Source organism: Bombina bombina, chromosome 1, assembly GCF_027579735.1.
Source record: "Bombina bombina isolate aBomBom1 chromosome 1, aBomBom1.pri, whole genome shotgun sequence".
NCBI classification, from domain to species: Eukaryota; Metazoa; Chordata; class Amphibia; order Anura; family Bombinatoridae; genus Bombina; species Bombina bombina.
The window spans coordinates 69,010,318-69,035,886 of record NC_069499.1 but is presented as its reverse complement, the minus strand read 5'-3'; the positions used below and the strand labels follow the sequence as shown (position 1 = coordinate 69,035,886).

The 25,569-nt window shown below is 40.9% G+C and overlaps 1 protein-coding gene across 3 annotated transcripts in view; it reads left to right on the top strand.

Annotated features, from left to right (window-relative positions):
* Positions 1 to 25,569, top strand: part of PPP2R5C (protein phosphatase 2 regulatory subunit B'gamma) — a 488,552-nt gene that overhangs the window by 147,868 nt on the left and 315,115 nt on the right. For all 3 annotated transcript variants that reach the window (XM_053697445.1, XM_053697446.1, XM_053697447.1), the window contains 2 exons: positions 2,126 to 2,325; positions 22,810 to 22,920. In XM_053697445.1, coding sequence (XP_053553420.1) covers positions 2,126 to 2,325; positions 22,810 to 22,920 — 311 coding nt within the window. The remainder of the gene's footprint in view (positions 1 to 2,125; positions 2,326 to 22,809; positions 22,921 to 25,569) is intronic.

Here is a 25,569-nt window from a genome sequence, read left to right as displayed (position 1 = left end):
GGATGTTCCCAAAGTGCTGTATCAAAGCACATTAATAGAAAGTTATTTGGAAGGGAAAAGTGTGGAAGAAAAAGGTGCACAAGCAGCAGGGATGACTGCAGCCTGGAGAGGATTGTCAGGAAAAGGCCATTCAAAAGTGTTGGACTTTCACAAGGAGTGGACTAAAGCTGGAGTCAGTGCATCAAGAGCCACCACACACAGACGGATCCTGGACATGGGCTTCAAATGTTGTATTCCTCTTGTCAAGCCACTCCTGAACAACAAACAACGTCAGAAGCGTCTTACCTAGGCTAAAGAAAAACAGACCTGGTCTGTTGCTCAGTGGTCCAAAGTCCTCTTTTCTGATGAGAGCAAATTTTGCATCTCATTTGGAAACCAAGGACCCAGAGTATAGAGGAAGAATGGAGAGGCACACACTGCAAGATGCTTGAAGTCCAGTGTGAAGTTTCCACAGTCTGTGTTGATTTTGGAAACCATGTCATCTGCTGGTGTTGATCCACTGTGCTTCATTATTTCCAGGGTCAACGCAGCCGTCTACCAGGAGATTTTGGAGCACTTCATTCTTCCTTCCGCAGACTAGCACTATGGGGATGCTGACTTCATTTTCCAGCAGGACTTGGCACCTGCCCACACTGCCAAAAGCACCAAAACCTGGTTCAATGACCGTGGGATTACTGTGCTTGATTGGCCAGCAAACTCGCCTGACCTGAACCCCATAGAGAATCAATGGGGCATTGCCAAGAGAAAGATGAAACATGAGACCGAACAATGCAGAAGAGCTGAAGGCCGCTTTTGAAGCATCCTGGTCTTCCATAACACCTAGCAGTGCCACAAGTTGATAGCTTCCATGCCATGACGCATTAAGGCAGTAATTGCTGCAAAAGGTGCCCAAACCAAGTACTGAGTACACACAGTATGCATGCTTATACTTTTCAGAGGTCTGATATTGTTCTATGTACAATCCTTGTTTTATTGATTGCCTGTAATATTCTAATTTTCTGAGATTGTGGATTTGGGGTATTCATGAGCTGTAAGCCATAATCATCACAATAATGACAAATCACAGCTTGAACTATCTTGCTTTGCATGTAATGAGTCTCTCTCATATATTAGTTTCACCTTTTAAATTGCATTAGTGAAATAAATGAACTTTTGCACAATATTCTAATTTTTCGAGTTTCACCTGTAGATAACATTGAGCTCATGCACGTGAATGCAAGTCTGTCAAAAGAACTGAAATATGGGGGCAGTCTGCAGAAGCTTATATACAAGGTTATCACATAGGTAAAAAGTGTATGAATATACTTGGGTATTAGATCCCACATGTCAAGGCTTGTGAACTCTTACCATCATATGAAAGAAGACAAAATGTATGCTTGCCTAATAAATTATTTTCTTTCAGGATGGTTAGAGTACACGAGCCCCCGCTCAATTTCTTTTATTTTGGTGACCGTTTTATTTGCACAACTTTTAATACCCTGCTTTGTCTTTCCTACCTGTCCTTTTCCTCTGCTCAGCTATACGGTAAAGGGACAGCATACACCAATTTTCATATAACTGCGTGACACTACTATAAAGAAGAATATGCACAGATACTGATATAAAAATCCAGTATAAAACCTTTTCAAAACATAATTAGAAGCTCCCAGTTTAGCACCGTTGATAAAGTTAGGCTGGGACACCCAATGAAAGGACATGGGAAAACAAAAACAGCAGGACCCCCCCCCCCCCCCCCCTCCCCTGCATATGAAAGATTTCTAGACATCAGTATAAATCTAAAACTTTGGGGCTTGGTTAGGTTTTTGAAAATCAGCCCAATGTTATTAAAAAAGAAAATAAGCAAAACTGAATATTTTTATAAAAACATTCCCAGATGTGCTATATAAATGTATCATCGCCAAAACATTTATGCTAAGAAAATTTCCCTTTTAAACTGAGTAGTACAGTGAGGTGGGAAGGCTTAATAGCTCTTGTTGTTGGGGTTGTTTGCCTCTTCCTAGTGGCAGGAATTCAATTCCACTTGTCATAGCTCGTGGACTCTCACCATCCTAAAAGAAAATAAAAGCATACATTTTTGTATTTTAACAGTGATAGATTTTACATTTTAGTTTTTTTCTTTTTCCAGATGTGCCCCCAGCAGAACAAGAAAAGCTTTTTATCCAGAAATTGCGGCAGTGTTGTGTTCTTTTTGACTTTGTTTCTGATCCCCTAAGTGACCTCAAATGGAAAGAAGTAAAGAGAGCTGCTTTGAGTGAAATGGTAGAATACATAACACACAATCGAAATGTGATTACGGAACCTATTTACCCAGAAGTAGTTCACATGGTAAGTTATTGCCAGACAGTGTAAATGACCCTACTTTTAATTAATTTATTCTTTTGTTGAGATTTTTCTGTTTATATATTTGATTAGTAGTTTACAACATAGATATGGTACATACCTTTTTATATTATTACTTTTGTACACTTTAAAGTGTACTTGGATGTAAACTTTAAAAATGGGTGTTAACCTTGTTGAAAGATTTTGAATTTCAATTGGCATTCTTTGATTTGTTAGTGCATGTAATTTTTGCCCTATCGATACTGCAGTTCTGTGTTTAACCTGCCGAAAGGGTTTAAACACAGAACAATCCTGCTCTGTACTGCAATCTCTGCAGCTGCTAAAGCTTAAACACAGCTAGCAATTGGCAGGGTTTTGCGACTACTGCTGCTGATTGGCTCAGCCTCTGTTCCTAGTTCTGGGCCAGCAGTTCTGTTCAAGTGAAACTTGCCATGTGTTCAACCCCTTTGAAGAGGTTAAAAAGTTGCATGTCAAATTAGAGCAGTTTTTGCACTAGAATGGCCCTTTATATTAGAAGAATTAACAAACGCTAGCTGTGAACATTATTCACATAACCAGAGATTGAGAACCTGTTGTAGAGACAATACTTCAATTGCCTTCCCTGTTTCTTCTTTGTTTGTTTGTTTTTTATAAATTACATATGAATTTATTAAGATCTTTCAAGTTAGGCTGATTTTCACTTTAATTTTTTTTTATTGTTTTTTTAGATGTACAGTTTTGCAAATCAAATTACTGGTTTATACAATTTTCATAATTTTAAATGCCTAGGTTACTAAATTTGCTTCTTTGCCTCTAGAGTGCATCAGTTAAGTACAATTTTTACACAAAAGCTAGAGGTGTTCAACACCCTGCGTGCTAAACCGCTTCACACCCCTGTTTTTAGTTCTATGACCCTAATTGCTTATATATTTTTCTTTCATGTAATGGCAAGAGTCCATGAGCTAGTGAAGTATGGGATATACAATCCTACCAGGAGGGGCAAAGTTTCCCAAAAATCAAAATGCCTATAAATACACCCCTCCCCACACCCACAATTCAGTTTTACGAACTTTGCCTCCTATGGAGGTGGTGAAGTAAGTTTGTGCTTGATTTTTATGATTTCTTCTATGATAAGCGCTTCTAAGCATTCTGAAGCCCAATTCCTCTGAGTACAGTGTTTGTCAGAGGGATGTAAAGAGAGTATTCTCTGTTATCGGTCGTAGGAATTCATCTTCTACCTCCCTTTTCAGATAGACTATTTACTCTTACATTCCATTACCTCTGCTGATAGTTTTCAGTACTGGTTTGGCTATCTGCTATATGTGAATGGGTGTCTTTCGGTAAGTATGTATCATTGTTTAAGACACACTCAGCTGTGGGTACTATTTTGATCAGGGAGGCTATGGAAGAAGATTTCTCCCTGAAATTGATGATCTTAGCAACAGTTACTAAGGTCAGTTATGGTTCCCACAGATCTGAAGGTAATATGGGAAAGATCTTCAGTGTAGAGGACTGTCTCTTGCAGCATTTGAGGTATGTTTCAGCCTTTTATTTTCTGAGGAAACTTTGTATGTCAGAATTGGCTGTATTAGTTCCTTATAATGGGAACAAGGTAAGCAGCAAAAAGGAGTTACTGTCCTAATGGGTGTTTTCAACAGACATTTTTGCAGCACTTTATAAACCCAGCATATTATTGACACTGGGATTTTGTTTTACATATGACCTTTGATAAGGGCTCTTGAAAGAAACTTTATTTGGTAAATATTTAGTTTGGGGACGACATGGCTGTTATTAACCGCTTCTCATGCAGTAGTTGAGTTTTTTTAGCGCGGCGTCCGTTGTGGGCGGGGCCTATTTTCGCGCCTCAGTTGCGCAGTTTATTTTGAAGGAGACAGCAGACATTAACTCCGGTTGGGCCCTATCTGTGTTCTATACTATCCGGATTGGTGTTGATTCGTTTGGCAGGTTTCTGGGGGGCAGGTAGATGCCAAAGCAGAGCTGTGGCAAGGTGCAAGGGTCTTTTTTTCAGCAATATTTCTGACCGAGGTCAGAAAATCAAAGATTCTAAATACTTGCCGAGCTCTTCAGTCCATTCCTCGGCCATCAGTGGCGCAGTGTATGGAGGTCATTGGATTAATGGTAGCAGCGATGGACATCGTCCCGTTCGCTCGCTTTCATCTCAGGCCACTGCAACTGTGCATGCTCAGACAGTGGAATGGGGATTATGCAAATTCATCTCAGATAAATCTGGATCAAGAGACCAGAGACTCTCTTCTTTGGTGGTTGTCACAGGGTCATCTGTCCCAGGGAATGTGCTTCCACAGACCATCATGGGTAATAGTGACAACGGACGCCAGCCTCTTGGGCTGGGGTGCAGTCTGGAATTCCCTGAAGGCTCAGGGAACTTGGACTCCGACAGTCTCAGTTTCCAATCAATATTCTGTAACTGAGAGCAATATTCAATGCGCTTCAGGCGTGGCCTCAGTTGGCACTGACCAAGTTCATAAGATTCCAGTCGGACAATGTCACGACTGTAGCATATATCAATCATCGGGGGGAACAAGAAGTTCTCTTGCGATGATAGAGGTATCAAAGATAATCCGATGGGCAGTGATTCACTCTTGCCATTTATCAGCAATCTATATCCCAGGAGTAGAGAACTGGGAGGCGGATTTTCTAAGTCGTCAGATTGTTGATTCATCAATTGGGCACACCGGAATTGGATCTGATGGCATCTCGACAGAATGCCAAACTTCCACGCTACGGGTCCAGGTCAAGGGATCCCCAGGCTGTACTGATAGATGCTCTAGCAGTACCTTGGTCGTTCAACCTGGCTTATGTGTTTCCACCATTTCCTCTCCTGCCTCGTGTGATTGCAAGAATCAAACAGGAGAGAGCTTCAGTAATTCTAATGGCGCCTGCGTGGCCACGCAGGACTTGGTATGCGGATATAGTGGACATGTCGTCTCTGCCACCGTGGAAACTGCCATTGAGACAGGACCTTCTCATTCAAGGTCCGTTCCAACATCCAAATCTAAATTCTCTGCAGCTGACTGCCTGGAGATTGAACGCTTGATCTTATCTAAGCGGGGATTCTCTGAGTCGGTCATTGATACTCTGATTCAGGCTCGCAAGCCTGTCACTAGAAAGATTTACTATAAAATATGGCGTAAATATCTTTATTGGTGTGAATCCAAGGCTTACTCATGGAGTAAGATTAGGATTCCTAGGATCTTGTCCTTTCTCCAAGAAGGATTGGAAAAAGGATTATCTGCTAGTTTTTCAAAGGACAAATTTCTGCTTTGTCAATTTTTATTACACAAGCGTCTGGCGGATGTCCCAGACATTCAGTCTTTTTGTCAGGCTTTAATCAGAATCAAGCCTGTTTTTAAATCTGTTGTTCCCCCATGGAGTCTGAATTTAGTTCTTAAGGTTCTTCAAGGGGTTCCGTTTTAACCCATGCATTCCATAGATATTAAACTGTTATCTTGGAAGGTTTTATTTTTACTTGCTATCTCTTCTGCTCGAAGAGTTTCTGAGCTTTCTGCTTTACAATGTGATTCACCTTATCTCATATTCCATTCTGATAAGGTGGTTTTACGTACTAAACCTGGATTCCTTCCTAAGGTTGTTTCAGATAAGAATATTAATAAGGAAATTGTTGTTCCTTCCTTGTGTCCTAATCCTTCTTCTAAGAAGGAACGTCTATTACATAACTTGGATGGGGTCTGTGCTTTTAAAGTTTTACTTACAAGCGACCAAGGATTTCAGACAAACATCCTTTCTTTTTGTTGTTTATTCTGGAAAACGTAGGGGTCAAAAAGCTACGGCTACCTCTCTCTTTTTGGCTGAAAAGCATCATCCGCCTGGCATATGAGACTGCTGGACAGCAGCCTCCTGAAAAAATTACGGCTTATTCTACTAGAGTTTCTACATGGGCTTTCAAAAACGATGCTTCTGTTGAACAGATTTGTAAGGCTGCGACTTGGTCCTCCCTTCATACTTTTTCCAAATTTTAAAAATGTGATACTTTTGCTTCTTCTGAGGCTATTTTTGGGAGAAAGGTTCTTCAAGCAGTGGTGCCTTCCGTTTAGGTTCCTGTCTTGTCCCTTCCTTTCATCCGTGTCCTAAAGCTTTGGTATTGGTATCCCACAAGTAAGGATGAAACCCGTGGACTCGGCATATCTTGTAAAAGAAAAGGAAATGTATGCTTACCTGATAAATTGATTTCTTTTACGATATGCCGAGTCCATGGCCCACCCTGTCACTTTAAGACAGGATTTATTTTATTTTTTCAAAACTTCAGTCACCTCTGCACCTTTTAGCTTTTCCTTTCTCTTCCTATACTTTCGGTCGAATGACTGGGGAGAGGAGCTATATAACAACTCTGCTGTGGTGCTCTTTGCCAATTCCTGTTAGCAGGAGGATAATAACAAGTAAGGATGAAACCCGTGGACTTTGCATATCATAAAAGAAATAAATTTATCAGGTAAGCATAAATTTCTTTTTTACCTCACTTCCTATATGCTCCTTGCCTTCTTTATGCTCAGAGGGCTATGCTATTTGCTTTTCTTTTGCAAGATGTACCGAGTCCACAGATTCATCCTAACTTGTGGGATATTGTCCTTCCTGACAGGAAGTAGCAAAGAGAGCACCACAGCAGAGCTGTCTTTATAGCTCCCCCCTTAACTCCACCCCCAGTCATTCTCTTTGCTGGCTGTAAGCAGGAAGGGTAAAGAGAAGAGGTGTTAAACTGTTAGTTTTATTTTATCTTCAATCAAGTGTTTGTTATTTTTAAATGGTACCGGTGTTGTACTATTTACTCTCAGGCAGGATATAGATGAAGATTTCTGCCTGGAGGGTCTATTGCTTTGTTACTTGTGGTGCAATCCTTCTAAAGCTTAGTGGGTGTACTGTTAAAATTTCGGAATTTTTGAAGCAATTTTAACCTGTTTTGCAGTTTATGTATGCCTTTTTTTCTCTTAAAGGTACAGTACCGTTTTTGCACATTGTGTTTTTTTCATTAAATAAAGTGTTTTTCAAGCTTGCTCGCTTCATTACTAGCCTGTTAAACATGTCTGACACTGAGGAAACTCATTGTTCAATTTGTTTAGAAGCCATTGTGGAACCCCCTCTAAGAATGTGTCCCAATTGTACTGATATGTCTATAAATTGCAAACAGCATATTTTGACTTATAAGAATTTGGCATTAAATGATTCTCGGACAGAAGTAAATCAGGTTTCGCCATCTAGTTCTCCCCAAGTGCCAAAACCAGTTACACCCGCACAAGCGACGCCAAGTACTTCTAGTGCATCTAATTCTTTCACCTTGCAAGATATGGCTTCAGTTATGAATACTACCCTCACAGAGGTTTTATCTAAACTGCCAGTACAGACCCTATTCGGGCCTGTACTGGAAGAGATCATTTCAGACATCACTGGAGGGAAGGGTCATGCCCTCCCTCAAGATAAGTCAAATAAGAGAAGGAACAAATGAAATAATTTTCGTTCCTTTCGGAACTTCAAGGGTGGTCCCGCTTCCTCTTCCCCTGCTGCAAAGCAAGAGGGGAACTTTGCTCAATCCAAGCCAACCTGGAGACCTAACCAGGCTTGGAACAAGGGTAAACGGGCCAAAAAGCCTGCTGCTGCCACTAAGACAGCATGAAGGGGTAGCCCCCGATCCGGGACCTGATCAAGTAGGGGGCAGACTTTCTCTCTTTGCTCAGGCCTGGGCAACAGATGTTCAGGACTCCTGGGCCGTAGAAATTGTAACCCAGGGGTATCTCCTAGATTTCAAAGATTCTCCTCCAAGGGGGAGGTTCCATCTTTCTCAATTGTCTGTAAACCAGACAAAAAGAGAGGCGTTCTTACGCTGTGTAGAAGACCTTTTTACCATGGGAGTGATCTGCCCAGTTCCGAAAACAGAACAGGGGCAAGGTTTCTACTCCAATCTGTTTGTGGTTCCCAAAAAAGAGGGAACCTTCAGACCAATTCTAGATCTCAAGATCCTAAACCAATTCCTAAGAGTTCCATCCTTCAAGATGGAGACCATTCGGACTATTTTACCAATGATCCAGGAGGTTCAATATATGACTACCATGGATCTAAAGGATGCGTATCTACACATTGCTATCCACAAAGATCATCACCAGTTCCTCAGGTTTGCCTTTCTGGACAGGCATTACCAGTTTGTGGCTCTTCCCTTCGGGTTGACCACGGCACCAAGAATCTTCACAAAGGTGCTAGGGTCCTTTCTGGCGGTCCTAAGGCCGAGGGGCATAGCAGTGGCACTTTATCTAGACGACATCTTAATTCAAGCGTCGACTTTCCAACTTGCCAAGTCTCACACGGACTTAGTGTTGGCCTTTCTAAGATCTCATGGGTGGAAGGTGAACGTGAAAAAGAGTTCTTATTCCTCTCACAAGAGTTCCATTCCTGGGAACTCTGATAGATTCGGTCGACATGAAAATATTTCTGACGGAGGTCAGGAAATCAAATATTTTAACCACCTGCCGAGCTCTTCATTCCATTCCTCGGCCGTCAGTGGCTCAGTGTATGGAGGTAATCGGACTTATGGTAGCGGCAATGGACATAGTTTCGTTTGCTCGTTTGCATCTCAGACCACTGCAACTATGCATGCTCAAACATTGTAATGGGGATTATGCAGATTTATCTCCTCAGATAAATCTGGATCAAGAGACCAGAGACTCTCTTCTTTGGTGGTTGTCACAAGATCACCTGTCCAGGGGAATGTGTTTCCGCAGGCCAGCGTGGGTTATTGTGACAACGGACGCCAGCCTACTGGGCTGGGATGCAGTCTGGAATTACCTGAAAGCACAGGGTTTGTGGACTCAGGAGGAGGCCCTCCTACCGATAAATATTCTGGAATTAAGAGCGATATTCAATGCTCTTCAGGCGTGGCCTCAGCTGGCTTCGGCCGGATTCATCAGGTTTCAGTCGGACAACATCACGACTGTAGCTTATATCAATCATCAGGGGGGAACATGGAGTTCCTTGGCGATGATAGAAGTTTCCAGGATAATCCGATGGGCAGAGACTCACTCTTGCCATCTATCAGCGATCTATATCCCAGGGGTGGAGAACTGGGAGGCAGATTTTCTAAGTCGTCAGACTTTTCATCCGGGGAGTGGGAGCTCCATCCGGAGGTGTTTGCTCAACTGGTTCAGCTATGGGGCACACCAGAATTGGATCTGATGGCGTCTCGTCAGAACACCAAACTTCCTTGTTACGGATCCAGTTCAAGGGATCTTCAGGCAGTACTGATAGATGCTCTAGCAGTACCCTGGTCATTCAACCTGGCTTATGTGTTTCCACCATTCCATCTCCTTCCGCGTCTGATTGCCAGAATCAAACAGGAGAGAGCTTCAGTGATTTTGATAGCGCCTGCGTGGCCACGCAGGACTTGGTATGCAGACCTGGTGGACATGTCATCTCTGCCACCATGGACTCTGCCACTGAGACGGAACCTTTTGATTCAAGGTCCATTCAAGCATCCAAATCTAATTTCTCTGCAACTGACTGCTTGGAGATTGAAAGCTTGATTTTATCAAAGCGGCGTTTCTCTGAGTTGGTCATAGATACCTTGATTCAGGCTCGAAAGCCTGTCACCGGGAAGATCTATCATAAGATATGGCATAAATATCTTTTTTGGTGTGAATCCAAAGGCTAATCACGGAGTAAGATCAGGATTCCTAGGATTTTGTCTTTTCTCCAAGAAGGATTGGAGAAAGGATTGTCCACTAGTTCCTTAAAGGGACAGATATCTGTTTTGTCTATTCTGTTGCACAAGCGTCTGGCCGATGTCTCAGACGTTCGGGCTTTTTGTCAGGCTTTAGTTAGAATTAAGCCTGTGTTTAAACCTATTGCTCCGCCATGGAGTCTCAATTTAGTTCTTAAAGTTCTTCAGGGGGTTCCGTTTGAACCCATGCATTCCATAGATATTAAGCTTCTATCTTGGAAAGTTCTATTTCTAGTTGCTATCTCTTCAGCTCGAAGAGTTTCTGAACTATCTGCATTACAATGTGACTCGCCTTATCTTGTTTTCCATGCTGACAAGGTGGTTTTGCGTACCAAACCTGGGTTCCTCCCTAAGGTTGTTTCTAACAGGAATATCAATCAGGAAATTATTGTTCCTTCTCTGTGTCCTAATCCTTCTTCTAAGAAGGACCGTCTGTTGCACAACTTGGACGTGGTTTGTGCCTTGAAGTTTTATTTGCAGGCAACCAAAGATTTTCGCCAATCATCTTCTTTGTTTGTTGTCTATGCTGGAAAGCGTAGAGGTCAAAAGGCTACGGCTACCTCTCTTTCCTTTTGGCTGAAAAGCATCATCCGTTTGGCTTATGAGACTGCTGGACAGCAGCCTCCTGAAAGAATTACAGCTCACTCCACTAGAGCGGTGGCTTCCACATGGGCTTTTGAAAATTATGCTTCTGTTGAACAGATTTGTAAGGCTGCGACTTGGTCTTCTCTTCATACCTTTCCAAATTTTACAAATTTGATACTTTTGCTTCTTCGGAGTCTATTTTTGGGAGAAAGGTTTTGCAAGCAGTGGTGCCTTCCGTTTAGGTTCCTGTCTTGTCCCTCCCTTCATCCGTGTCCTAAAGCTTTGGTATTGGTATCCCACAAGTTAGGATGAATCCGTGGACTCGGTACATCTTGCAAAAGAAAAAAGAATTTATGCTTTCTTTTGCGATGTACCGAGTCCACGGCCCGCCCTGTCTATTCAAGACAGTATTTTTTATGTAAACTTCAGTCACCTCTGCACCTTATAGTTTCTCCTTTTCTTCCTTGGCCTTCGGTCGAATGACTGGGGGGTGGAGTTAAGGGGTGAGCTATATAGACAGCTCTGCTGTGGTGCTCTCTTTGCTACAATATCCCACAAGTTAGGATGAATCCGTGGGCTCTGTACATCGCAGAAGAAAGAAATTTATCAGGTAAGCATAAATTCTGTTTTTTGTTATTTTTAGCATTTGCATTTTTTCCTATTCCTGAAACTGCTATATGTAGAAATAAGATATTTTTGTTTAAATGTTGTTATTTTTTTCTTTTACATTTTACGAGATGTCCCAATCTGATCCTGTCTCAGAAGCTGCTGTAGGAACCATGCTGCCTGAACACAGTTCTACCAAAGCCAAGTGTATCTGTTGTAAGTTAGCTGAGATTATTTCTCCAGCTGTACTATGTAACAGTTGTCATGATAAGCTTTTGCATGCAGAAAAGGTTTCTATTAGTGCTAGTACAGTAGGTTATTCCTTCAACATCTAAAGTACATGATATCCCTGTTGATATGAAAAAATATATTGCTGATGCGATACAGAAGGCTATGTCTGCTATTCTGCCTTCAAATAAACGTTAAAGGTCTTTTAAAACTTCTCATACTACTGATGAAATTTATAATGACCGACAACGTACTGATATATCCACCTCTGATGAGGATCTCTCTGACTCAGAATATCCTACTTCAGACATTGACACTGAAAAATCATCTTATCTTTTTAAGATTGTGTATATTCCTTGTTAAAAGAAGTGTTGATAACTTTGGATATTGAGGAGTCTGGTCCTCTTATTAATAAATCCAGTAAATGTTTAAATTATGTCTATAAACCTCCTGTGACGACTACTGAGGTTTTTCCTGTTCCTGATGCTATTTCTGATGTGATTGCTAAGGGATGGTCTAAGCTTGGTACTTCTTTTGTTCCTTCTTTAAGGTTTAAAAAGTTGTATCCTTTGCCAGAGGCTAAATTAGAGTTTTGGGAATAGTCCCTAAGGTTGATGGGGCTATTTCTACTCTTGCTAGACGTACTACTATTCCTATGGAAGATAGTACTCCTTTTAAGGATCCTTTAGATAGGAAAATTGAATCCTATCTAAGGAAAGCTTATTTACATTCTGGCTATATTCTCAGACCTGCCATTTCTATGGCTGATGTTGCGGCTGCATCAACTTTTTGGTTGGATAGCTTAGCACAACGGGAAAAAGATTCTAATTTGCATAGCATTATTCGTTTGCTTCAACATGCTAATCATTTTATCTGTGATGCTATTTTTTATATCATCAAGATTGATGTTAAATCTATGTCTTTGTCTATTTTAGATAGAAGAGCTTTATGGCTCAAATCATGGAATGCTGACATGGTAACTAAATCTAGGATGCTATCTCTATCATTCCAGGGTAATAATTTATTTGGTTCCCAATTGGATTCTATTTCCACTATTACTGGAGGGAAGAGAGTTTTCTTGCCCCAAGATAAAAAGTCTAAGGGTAAATCTAAAGCTTCTAATTGGTTTTGTTCCTTTCGTCAGAATAGAGAACAAAAAACTCTCCTTCCCCTAAGGACTCTGGCTCCAATTGGTAGCCATCTTCGAGTTGGAATAAATCCATGCCTTATAAGAAGCCAAAGCCAGCCCCGAAGACTGCATGAAGGTGCAACCCTCAATCCAGTTTTACTGGTGTGGGGCAGATTGAAATTATTTCAAGATCCATTCAGAATCCTTGGATTCAGAATATTGTTTCTCAGGGGTATCGAATAGGTTTCAGAATAAGACCTCCTGTGAGAAGATTTTTTTCTCTCTCACGTTCCATCAAATTCTGTGAAAGCTCAGGCCTGATCTAGAGCTTTCAGGGGTAATTGTACCAGTTCCACTTCTGGAACAGGGTCTGTGTTTTTATTCAAATCTATTCATTGTCCCGAAGAAGGAAAATTCATTCTGACCAGTTCTGGATCTGAAGTTTTTGAATCTTTTTGTAAGGGTCCCAACTTTCAAGATGGTGACTATAAGGACTTTTCTGCCTTTTTGTTCAGCAAGGTCATCATATGTCCTCAATAGACTTACAGGATGCATATCTTCACATTCCGATTAATCCAGACCACTAAAAAGTGGGGGTTCCACTCCTTTATCTACGAAGCACGCTATTTGCCTTTTTTGGAAACTATCTCCTAATTTGCTACACCTAAATGCACCTCTGGCGGTATGCACTCCCACCAACGGACCTTGGATTCCTAACACTGTGTTTGGCACATTGATAACCGAGAACGGCAGCTAACTGGTGTTTTCCTGGGAAATCTACATACACATTCTGTCTGGCGTGTCTGATCTGCCCACCTGTAACGTCATCGGGGAAATACCTGGTCTGCTCGAGGATAGGTCGATCCCTTGTCACGTGGTACGCCACAAGCAGCTTGCATGAGGAAACGGATCACCGCCTATGCAAAGACGCTGCACTTGTGAGACAGAGGAACAGGGATACCGGCTCCATTAGGCGAGATGATCTCTACACTACAAGAGGACTGAAGTGGTGAGTGCATACCCGCTTATGTTTCAGCATTTAGTGAGAACTGTTGCTGTTATTTCATGCTGAGTGCTAATTTGACTTTACATTGCCAAGTCAGAGGGACTATTGCTAAAGCAGTTACGCCATTCCCTGAATATACTTTTCTTTACACTCTAGCAAAGGTTACTTTGATCTATATAAAAGTTATCCAAGACTCTGCTGAAACAGTGTTTGCAAGAACTGGTTTCAACAACGAGATCCAGCAACTTTCGAAGAAAAGTAGTAGCTCATAAACACCATTAACCCTTTCTCTCTCTTTTTTACTTTCTTGGAAAGTTTTTGTTTCTATTGGCTATCTCTTCAGCTAGAAGAGTTTCTGAATTGTCTGCTCTCTCTTGTGAGTCAACTTTTCTGATTTTTCATTTTTCTGTTTTGCGGACTTCGTTTAAATTTCTTCCTAAGGTTGTGAATTCGTATTACTAATGTAATGTGCATTAGTAGGGAAATTGTTGTTCCTTCTTTGTGTCCTAATCCTAAGAATACTCTTGAAAGAAAAGATCTTTACATTCTTTGGATGTTGTTAGAGCTTTGAAATATTATGTCGAAGCTACTAAAGATTTCAGGAAGACTTCTGGACTGTTTGTTGTTTTTTCTGGTCCTAGGAAAGGTCAGAAAGCCTCTGCCATTTTTTTGGTATCTTAGTTAAAACTTTTGATTCACAAGGCTTATTTGGAGATGGGTCAGTCTCCGCCTCGGAGAATTACAGCTCATTCTACTAGATCAGTCGCTACTTCTTGGGCTTTTAAGAATGAAGCTTCAGTTGATCAGATTTGCAAAGCATAAACTTGGTCTTTGCATACATTTACTAAATTTTACCATTTGATGTATTTGCTTCTTCTGAAGCAGTCTTTGGTAGCAAAGTTCTTCAGGCAGCTGTCTGTTTCTTCTGCTTATGATTTAATGTTTTTTTTCTTGAAATTTATATGAAATTTATGAGACTCATTTTTTTTGTGGATTTAATTTTTTCAGTGGAAATAGCTGTTGTTGTTTCATTCCCTCCCTCTCTAGTGACTCTTCTATGGACTTCCACATCTTAGGTATTTCTATCCCATACATCCCTAGATCATGGACTCTTGCCAATTATATGAAACAAAAAATAATTTATTTAAGAACTTACCTGATAAATTCATTTCTTTCATATTGGCAAGAGTCGTGAGGCCAACCCTTTTCTTGGTGGTTATGATTTTTGTATTAAAAGCACAATTATATTTCCAGTTCCTCTTTTTGTATGCTTTTTTTTACTCCTTATTTTATCACCCCACTACTTGGCTATTTGGTAAACTGATTTGTGGGTTTGGTGAGGGGTGTATTTATAGGCATTTTGAGGTCTCCCTCGAATGGCTCACCTCGTTAGACATGGGAGGGGAGGGATGAAGTCTTGTTATCGAGATCCTTCCCAGTTTTGTTGGAAGAACAGGGTTTCCATTAGGCTGGTCCTGCAGATTTTGCTGTTCTTCTTGGGCGTTAACCCTCGGGTTGCCTGTCATTTTATTTTATCTAGTTAGGATGAATTTTCTTTTTCATACTGTTTCCTGCTGGAACTTTCTCTGGGTTCGATACTCGCTGTTTGCTTCTACGGAAGTTGTTCTGGACACGTTAGTCCCATTTTTGTCTGTTTATTCTTCCTCCCTCTGATTTAGCCAGCTTGGCATTTATGACTCTGGTTGCAGGCTGGTCCTGCTTGGGTTCAGATCTTCTGTCTTTTGGCTTATTCAGACACGTGGCGCCTATTATACCTTGCTGGTCAGGTTGGGGTGCCGAGTGCTCTCAACATTATTGTTGTTTCTTGTTATTGTTTTACAATTTTCAGCTAAGCATTCTCAAGAGGACTTGCGGGTCCATGCGGCTCTCGGGATTGTTTCAGTCCCAACTAGCTGTCTCTCTCTGATGACTAGGTTAGTGAATTTTGCTGTGTCACTCTTTGTTGCTTCCGGTACCCTCGGAACCTAGAGTATTCCTTCCTACGTGGTGGGAAAATTACAGGGTTTAGTGCCTATTTTCTGCCGGTCGGGGTGGTGTGACTTTAGGAAATTGTCCTTTTTGGACTTTTAGTGATTCTCTTCTTCATTGAGACCCCAGTGGCAGAATTTATTTTCACTTACTGCAATGAGATTTTTTTTTAAGTGAAAATTTTTCTGCAAACCATTTTTAAATAAAATTCAATTTTAAATTAGGCAGTTACACTAAAGCACCAGTTCAATTGCAATGTGTTGGTTAACTAAAGAATAAAAACATTTTTAACGTTGTATCATATAGTGCAGTAGTTCAAAATTGCATTGCAAATTAGCTGCAGATAAACTAAATTATAAAATGTCTTGAATAAATTTGTTTCCTTTTCTCTTGGTCTTACATAGAAATGTAGTAATAAAAAGGTGCAATGCTCATAAGAACGTCTTACATTCAGAATAAACAGCTTTGCAGACTGGGAAAGACTAGGGGAGTATTTGAAAAAAGCTGGTTAATCAATGCACTGCTGCTTTACAGTGCTACTGCATATTTGTCTGTTAACTTCAAACAGCATTTTTCTCTTGATGCACTGGAGCACTTAAACAGTGCAGCCAGAACACAGCTCTGTTTGAAGAGTAGAGCTGCAAAGTTAAAGCACTATGTCTAACAGTTCCTGCATGGGTTCTGTTCTTTCTGCAGACAAGCTGTATTTTCTGTGATGACATCTCAGATCACTATGTTCTGCCTTGGGGATTGAGACATTCTTGGGCTTTGTCCGTTTCTCCTTGTGGATGGGTCACATTCGGGGGACTTGGATTCCCTTCAGGAGTTGGTTATTCCTTTCTTTTACAAGATATGACGAGTCCACCGATTTCATCCTTATGGGATTACGCCTCCTGTTCAGCAGGAAGTGGCAAAGAGCACCACAGCAGAGCTGTATATATAGCTCCTCCCTTTCCTCCCACTCCAGTCATTCTCTTTGCCTGTGTTAGTGATAGGAAGAGATAAAGTGAGGTTTTAGTTTAGATTCTTCAATCAAGAAGTTTTTTATTTTAAAATGGTGCCAGTGAGTACTATTTTTCTCAGGGAAAAATCATTACTCACTTAATCCCTAGGAGGAGTGGAGACATCTTATTTTTCTGCCCTGATGTTAATGATCTTAGCAAACATTATCTAAGATCCGGCTGGTTTTCCACTGAGCAATTGAAGGTAGTGTAAAGAAATATCTTCAGTGTAGAGAACCGTGTCTTGCTACAAGCAGCATTGAGGTATGTTCAGTCATTTGTTTCTGGGGAGACCTGATACATCAGAACAGGCTGACATTTTTCCCTAACTGGGGAGGGATAATCAGTAGGCACTATAGAAATGGAAATGGTGTACCTGGATTCCCTTTTATATTGATATTTATCAGTGTAATTGATTTTTCACATATACATATGTGGGCTGATGCTGGGAGATGCGGTTTGCTGACCATGAGCTGGTGTTATTAGGTCAAAAAATAACAGGCCTGGGAGAGAGCTATATTTATGGTTGTTGTGCTTTTATTGTTAAAGTGTGTATTATCAGGGGCACATGGAGTTTTTTAACATTTATGTTGGGATATCCGACATGTTGGTTTTCGGACCATGCGGGCCTCAGTGCGACTCGAGTTACGCCCAAGGTGGGCGGGGCCTAATTATGCGCGCTCAGCCGCGCAGTCTTCATCCAGATCAAGCAGCAAGGTCCTGGGCTCCGGTGGGGCCTAAGTTATTTTGTACTCCAAGGGTACAAAGGAACTTAGGAACGCTATATAAGCCGAAGCAGTGTGATCTGGGGGCAGGTAATTAAAGTGTTGATAAAGTTAATAAACTGGTTAAACTTCATAAAAGTTGATATTATTTGATAAATAACATCGCCAAACAAGTGGTGCAATATTGTAAAGTCTATTAGGACACATAAGGGCATTTTTTATTACCGCAAACGCTGTTTTGCTGATAACAGAAAAATTGTTGCGCTTTTATTATTTAAAGGCGCAGTACACGTTTTAGTTCAAATTTTTTGTCTGTAATTTTACTTCAGAGCTCACTATAGTAAGTAAAGAACGACTATTATTGCTATTGCTAGTCTGTTTAACATGTCTGAACTTGAGGAAAATACTTGTTCTATGTGTTTAGATGCCATTGTGGAATCCCCTCTTACTTTTTGTCCCTCATGTACTGAAAGGGCCTTACAATGTAAAGAGCAGATTTTCATAAAGTGTGTCTAAGGATGCTTCTCAGTCTGATGAGAATCAGGGTATGCCACTAATTTCTCCCCAAGCGTCACAACCTTTAACGCCCACCCAAGCGACGCCGGGTGCTTCAACCAGGATATGGCTGCAGTTATGTCATCTACCCTTACAGAGGTTTTGTCTAAGTTGCCAGTATTGCAGGGCAAACGCAGCAGGACAGAGGCCACTCTGATCCCTGCGACTTCTGATGCTTTGATGGCTATTTCCGATGTACCCTCACAGGGATTTGAATTGGGGGGTCAGGGAACTTCTGTCTGAGGGGGAGCTTTTTGACTCGGGAAGTGCGTTACCTCAGACAGACTCGGACGTAATGTCATTTAGATTTAAGCTTGAACACCTCTGCCTCTTACTTCGGGAGGTTTTAGCGACTCTGGATGACTGTGACTCTATTGTGGTTCCACCAGAGAAATTGTGTAAGATGGACAAATATTTAGAAGTGCCTGCTTACTCTGATGTTTTTCCGATTCCTAAGAGAATTTCAGAAATTATTACACGGGAATGGGAAAGAGCGGGTATCCCGTTCTCACCTTCTCCTAACTTTAAAGAAAATGTATCCCATAGCTGACAGTGTGTGGGACTCTTGGCAAACAGTCCCTAAGGTGGAGGGAGCTATATCTACCCTGGCTAAGCGTACTACTATTCCTATTAAGGACAGTTGTGCTTTCAAAGACCCTATGGATAAAAAATTGGAGGGTCTTCTAAGGAAGTTATTTATTCATCAGGATTTTCTGTTACAACAGACAGCCTGCATGGTGCCAGTCACAACTGCGGCGGCCTTCTGGTTTGACGCCTTAGAAGAGTCTCTTAAGACTGAGACTCCTTTTAGAGGAAATTTTAGATAGAGTTAAGGCTCTTAAGCTGGCTAATTCTTTTATTACGGACGCCGCCTTGCAGATTGCCAAGTTGGCGGCTAAGAATGCCGGATTTGCCATTTTAGCTCGTAGAGCGTTATGGTTAAAGTCTTGGTCTGCTGATGTGTCATCTAAGTCAAAGCTTTTGGCTATTCCTTTCAAGGGGAAAACCCTATTCGGGCCTGACTTGAAAGAAAGCTAAACTGAGGGGTAAACAAAATAATTTTCGGTCCTTTCGGAACTTCAAAAGAGTCCCCGCTTCTTCTTCCGCTAAACAGGAAAGGAATTTTGCTCAAGCCAGGACCGTTTGGAGACCCAACCAGGCTTGCAACAAAGGTAAACAACCCAAGAAGCCCACTGCTGCTCACAAGACAGCATGAAGGGGCGGCCCCCGATATGGGACTGGATCTAGTAGGGGGCAGACTTTCTCTCTTTGCCCAGGCTTGCGTAAGAGATGTTCAGTAAGGGTGAAATCTGTGGACTCGTCGTATCTTGTAAAAGAAAAGGAAATTTATGCTTACCTGATAAATTTATTTATTTTACGATATGACGAGTCCACGGCCCACCCTGTCATTTCTAAGACAGGTAATTATTTTTGTTATACTTCAGTCACCTCTGCACCTTTGGCTTTTCCTTTCTCTTCCTAACTTCGGTCGAATGACTGGAATGGGAGGGAAGGGAGGAGCTATATATACAGCTCTTCTGTGGTGCTCTTTGCTACTTCCTGCTGAACAGGAGGCGTAATCCCATAAGTAAGGATGAAATCCGTGGACTTGTCATATCGTAAAATAAATAAATTTAATCAGGTAAGTAAGCATAAATTTCCTTTTTTCGGGACATTAGACAGTGAAGTCTTTTTGGGCTCTGGTTAGGAGTCCTTCCCCGGTGTTGGGAATGCTCTGCATCTCCTCCTTGGCAAGAAGAGGTCCTAGTGGTTTTCCACTCATAGGGTTCGGGTATTGCCATCCAGGTGACTTCCAAGCCCATGTTTTACTGTCCTCTGATTTCAAATCTGAAGTGATGTGGAGGCTTGATGTTGCTCTGTTCGGGTGACTTCTCCTCACTGTTCCGCTTGTGCATGGTGTTCATGGCTAGCTGGGCAGCTAGCTCAGCATACCAATGCTTTGTGGCTACTCTGTACTTTAGTAATCCGAGGGTTGCTAGTTCGATCCCCGGCGAGGTCTACACAGGCTTCTTCCTTTCGAGGTTAATAAAATGAGCAGTGCCTTGTGTCCCTTAAGGGGGATTAGCTGCTCTTTTCAAGCACAATCATGTTAATGTTGCTTGGATGCCTGTTAGCTCTAGTGTCCTTTTATGGCCTTGGCTCTTTGGAGTGTTGGGCTCCTGCAAGGGGTGGTCTCTTCCCTTTAGGTCGGGACTTGCAAGGGTTTCTTTCTCTTGTTATCCGGGCTATTCTGGATTTTTCCCTGGGAGGTCTGTTTTTTTTTATATCAGACGAGGGATTTATGTTCCTGGAAGTTTGTTTAATCTAAAAATTTGTGGGGCCCGGGCTTCTTGTCCTGAACTTCCGGTTGCCATGGGTTTTACTCTTCATTTTCTCTTTGTGGATCCCGCTGTGGAATGTTACCGAACCTTATGATCCTAGGACTGGCCTGGGTGTTCCAGCTTCCTGGATACTTGGGCTTAGCCCTTGTTCTGGCTGAGAGTCGGGGCTCCTTTGGGCTTGTCTTATGCCAGACGATACGGTTCCTTTGGGACAGCCAACTAATGTGACCTGATGGGCTTTCCTGCCTAGCAAACGAAAGGTTTGCGGTTGCTCAGCTGTCACTTTTGCGCCTGGTATGTGTGCTAGCACAATTGTTTTTAAGGGGTTCTTCCGTGTTTGTCTGTGACGTGGCCTTGTGTCCTCTTGGTTCTTCCTACGACTTCCTGTCTTATGGGCAGGTGTTTGTCGACTCTCTCCTCTTCAGGGGGCTCGTTGTCCTCCTTACTGAGGTGTGGTTCCTTTTTTAGGGACCTCTCCTGTGTTCGGGAGGTTGGAACAGATGTTTTATCAGGTTTGGGGATTGGGCTTCTCTTTGAGTTGTTCCTTTCTATCTGGGGAGCTGCTGGCTCCGCATTAAGACCTAGTCGGTGACTTTGCTAGATCTCTTTGGGTCTAACGTCTGCTGGATTGTCTTTAGGTTGAAGTGGCTGTGTCCATTCTTCCACCCTTTTGGTGGCCGGTTTTGGGGTTACTTTGTGTTTCTTTGCTACTTGTAATTTTTCGGTTTCTGAGTTTTGTCGTTTTGAGGACTTTGTCTTCAGCTGTCTTTTCGGTGCTGTTGCACGTTATTTGGGAGATGTTTCTTCTCCTTGGAGATGCCAGGTTGCTCCTTGTGGGTTGGGTGTCGTCTCCTCTTGTTCTCGGGATCCATTCGGGTCTCTGTGGACTTGGCCTTCTTTGAATGGGGCTTTTCCTTTATTGGATTTTGCTGTACCTTTTGGGTATCCCTTGTCCTCTCCCTTTTGGGACCAACTGCTGGGAGACGGTTCTCCTGGAGGTTTGTTGGCTCAGTGAGTCTGATTTGCAGTCTCTAGTTAGGCCTTCGGATTATCTGTGGGTCAGTGTCCTTGGGGCCTTTTTCCTTCTAGTTGTTTTTGCCCGTCACCGACAAAGCGAGGTTTGGTTGGGTTGTGGTTTTTTCAGGCCTGGTGCCCTCAGAATGAGCCGCCTATTGTACCCTCCCGTTTTTGCATTCAGTGTCCTCTATAGCTTGGGTATTGTTTTCCCAAAATTAATGAATTCAGCTGTGGACTCTTTCCATTTATGAAATTTTTTTTAAAAGTGGTTGTATAAAATATGTGTTTGAAATATTTAGGAAAACTTAAATTATGCTTACCTGATAATTTTCTTTTCTCCAGATGGAAAGAGTCCACAGCTCCCCATCTGTATTTGATCTTTATTCTTCTGGCACCTTTTCACCTTGGTATTCTACTGTTTCTTGTTCCTCAGCAGAATAACTGGGGGATGAGGGAAGTGGGAGTATTTAAGCCTTTGGCTAGGGTGTCTTTGCCTCCTTCTGGTGGCCAGGTTCTTTTTTCCCAAAATTAATGAATGCAGCTGTGGACTCTCTCGATCTGAAGAAAATAAAATTATCAAGTAAGCATAATTTAAGTTTTCCTAAACATTTCAAACACATTTTATGCAACCACTTTTAGCATCGTCTTCACAAAACACCAAAGTTTAGGATTTGATATCAATAGTGTTCAATCACAATATAAGGGTTATAAAACCTTAAATTCAAAAGATGGGAGCCCCCCTCTTTCCAGACTCAGGTCTCAAAACCCTCTGTGTTTTATTAGAAGTGGTAGGGGGTCTAAATTTTACCCTCTCCTTTGTCAAACTGCACAGATGTGTTCTTGGGGCATCCAATCATCATTACCTCGGATCATGAGGATAATTCCTTCTATCACGAGGGGGTATCATACCCCTCTAGTTAATTCAGAGTGGAATGATTGGGCCTCTGTAGTAGCCTACTACCCTATAACTTGAAGTTAAACATCGACATGGTTATTTTTAGGAGTGACAAAAGGTTATTTAAAAAGCACTAAACAAATCGAACGTAAAAACATTTCCCCAAATTGTTGAGATATTGAATGGTACAATTCAATTATAAGAAAATTATCTTTCAATCTGTAGAATACCATAAAAAAAATATTCAAATGTTATATCAGAAACACAGATTATGTATTAAAATATATTTATTTGTAGGAACTCCAAATAGTTCTACCTTCTCCATGGTTCTATATTACAATATACTGCCAATCAGCAAGCGCTATCCAGTTCTGAACCAAAAATGGGCCAGCTCCTTAGCTTAGATTCCTGCTTTTTCAAATAAAGAAAGCAAGTGAAGAAAAATGTATAATAGGATTAAATTAGAAAGTTGCTTTTAAAATTGCATGCTCTATCTGAATCCTGAAAGGGAAAAAAATGGTTTAGTATCCCTTTTAATATTAACCCAATGGTTAAGAATCATCTCTAAAGTTGCATGTTGTCATTTAAAACCTGAAAAATCCTTTTTGTTTGTGTAATTGAATAAAAAATTTTTTTTTTTTTTTCTTCACAAGTTTGCTGTGAATATGTTTCGGACATTACCACCATCATCAAATCCAACAGGAGCAGAATTTGATCCAGAAGAAGATGAGCCAACTTTAGAAGCAGCATGGCCACACCTGCAGGTAGATCGCCATAGGAATAAAGAAATATGGAATACAATTGTATTTATCATTTTTATTTTGTTATTACTAAGCACACATGTACACAGGTCTGCATTGAAAACATTTTAAACACAGTTAAAACATTATATAAAGATTGTGTTGCCTTATACAAATGTTTGACTGCTCCAATATTACTCACATCGGAATCCTCTTGAATTTGTTTCTCCTGCAGGAGGTCAATATGGGACTGCATAAATAAAGAGCAGGCCCCTGTGCTGAACTTGGGAACCTGTCAACCGGCATTTATCAGGATATACCATTGCACAAGCCACCCCTGTCCTTGTGTAAAACCAGGGCCTTTCAGTTACCCTGAACAATGTGTTTGGGGCTTTTAATCTCCACCAACTCAAAGGTGGCAGAGAGGGTAAGAGGCAGTAATCCAATGACTGCTGCTTCTTACATTCTGAAAAGTAGGTTCGCTCATGCGCAAGGGATCAAAAACAGCATTCACTTCTTAATATTTTGAGCCCTCATCCACAGGGCTAGTAGTGCATGTTATTTATTTACAGTCTTTCCCTATTGGCTGACAGTTGACAGACAAGCTACAGCATTTAAGCTAATTGCTTATAGAAGCACAAAATTATGTAATTTTAAAAGTTTGAAGAATTTGTTTTTACTTTTTATTTTTTAATTAAAATAATATTTTGGATACTTTTTGCAAGTTTTTGGAGAAAGTAGGAATTGCGTGCAATCAGAGGTCCTCAGGTTTCTTAGCTTCCTCTATGCTTACTAATCTCTTCATGGTAGGCCCTGAATCAGTTTCTGCCTAGCCTGCCCTTACACAGCAGTAACTCAAGGAGTGTATTTTGTGCAAGTGGAGAAAGATTATGAACCCCTATCTATGTAAATCTAATAGTCTATGCAACAGTCAGGCAAGGCCTTGGCCTTTGTCACATATGTCTACCTAGAAAGCTTTTTTTATAGCAGTCTTTAGGAAGCCAGTATTTCATTTATGTAGCATATTTTGGACTATTTCAATACTCAGTATTCAGTGTGTCCAAATAGGCTACATTTAAAGGATTTCTCTACTTGAGCAAAAGTGAGACAAATCACATTGATGGGCTATAGTCAAAGGGATTTACTCTGGGACTTTCTTTGGGAACTCATGTTTGATTTTGATTTTTTTATCCTCTAAGGAGTTATTATAGGTAAAATTACCTATTCTGTAACTTAATAGCTTAAAAGTTTTGAACTAAGATTTGCAATAGTTCTATTTCAAGTCCTCTTTTTAAAACTCTTTGGGGGGTTTTCTCTGTTTTTTTTCTTTACCGTGGGGCTGCTCTTGGTCAATATGTAGTAGTGGGCTCAGTTGATTTTTAGCACCATTCATTGGTTCCTTTCTGCTCTGTTCAAAATATTTTTATCATTCACACTTCTATAAATCTTGACATTTTGGTGCTTTTTTTTTTTTAATTGCTGTTAAAAAAACAATTACAGCAAAGAAAAAAATGCTCACACTCATCTAATATGTTTTATTGCACAGATGCAGAAAAATATAGTAATTGCAATTAGTGTTCTGTCCCCTTTAAGTGAAAGTTCATTACTGTTCATACTTTTACAGGGTTGTGGAAATCTAACAATGTAGTTGCTAAGACCTAGGCAATCTTTTTCTCCTCAACTTGCTGAATATGACACTATTGAATATACAAGTTTTTAATACTTTAACTGATCAATCAATGTCAAATGAAGCCTCACCCAGCACCACACCACCTCCTTTTTTTTTTTTTAAATACAGTATTTTATAGATCATTGCTGGATTTAGAAATGATATTTGGTACTTAAATGGTAATGAAAGAGGGTGGAGCTGCAAATAGACATTGGCTTCCACAATAACAACACAACCGACTGGCTTACGTTCCACTACGTATTTCAGGTGTGGTCTGTGAAATAAAGGAGCATCAGCAAGCTGGTTGCTTTTCACCACCAATTTAGTACAAGTATCAGTTTTTAATTGTTTTTAAATTGCAGCAATAATCTGTATATGCTTGTGAAATTGCACTGGTTTTATTTGAAGATTAAAAGATGCTACACAGTTTCTAACTTGCTGTAATTCTGTGCTGCATGGGCATTGTATTTTTTTTTTTTTTTGCGTAAAATGTATTTGTTTTAGTTTATTTGTCTCTTTTTTTGTTTTTGTGACTTTAGTGCACTTTTTTTTATTTTTTTATTATTAAATTGATATTCTTTCTCCAACATTGGTGTGTCCGGTCCACGGCATCATCCATTACTTGTGGGATATTCTCCTCCCCTACAGGGAAAGGCAAGGAGAGCACACAGCAAGAGCTGTCCATATAGCTCCCCCTCTGGCTCCGCCCCCCAGTCATTCTCCTTGCCGCTCTGAACAAGTAGCATCTCCACGGGGATGGTGAGTAGTTTGTGGTGTTAGTTGTAGTTTTTTATTTCTTCTATCAAGAGTTTGTTTTTTTAAAATAGTGCTGGTATGTACTATTTACTCTGAAACAGAAAGAGATGAAGAGTTCTGTTTAAAAGAGGAGTATGATTTTAGCAGCAGTAACTAAAATCGATTGCTGTTCCCACACAGGACTGTTGAGATGAGAGAACTTCAGTTGGGGGGAACAGTTTGCAGACTTTTCTGCTCAAGGTATGACT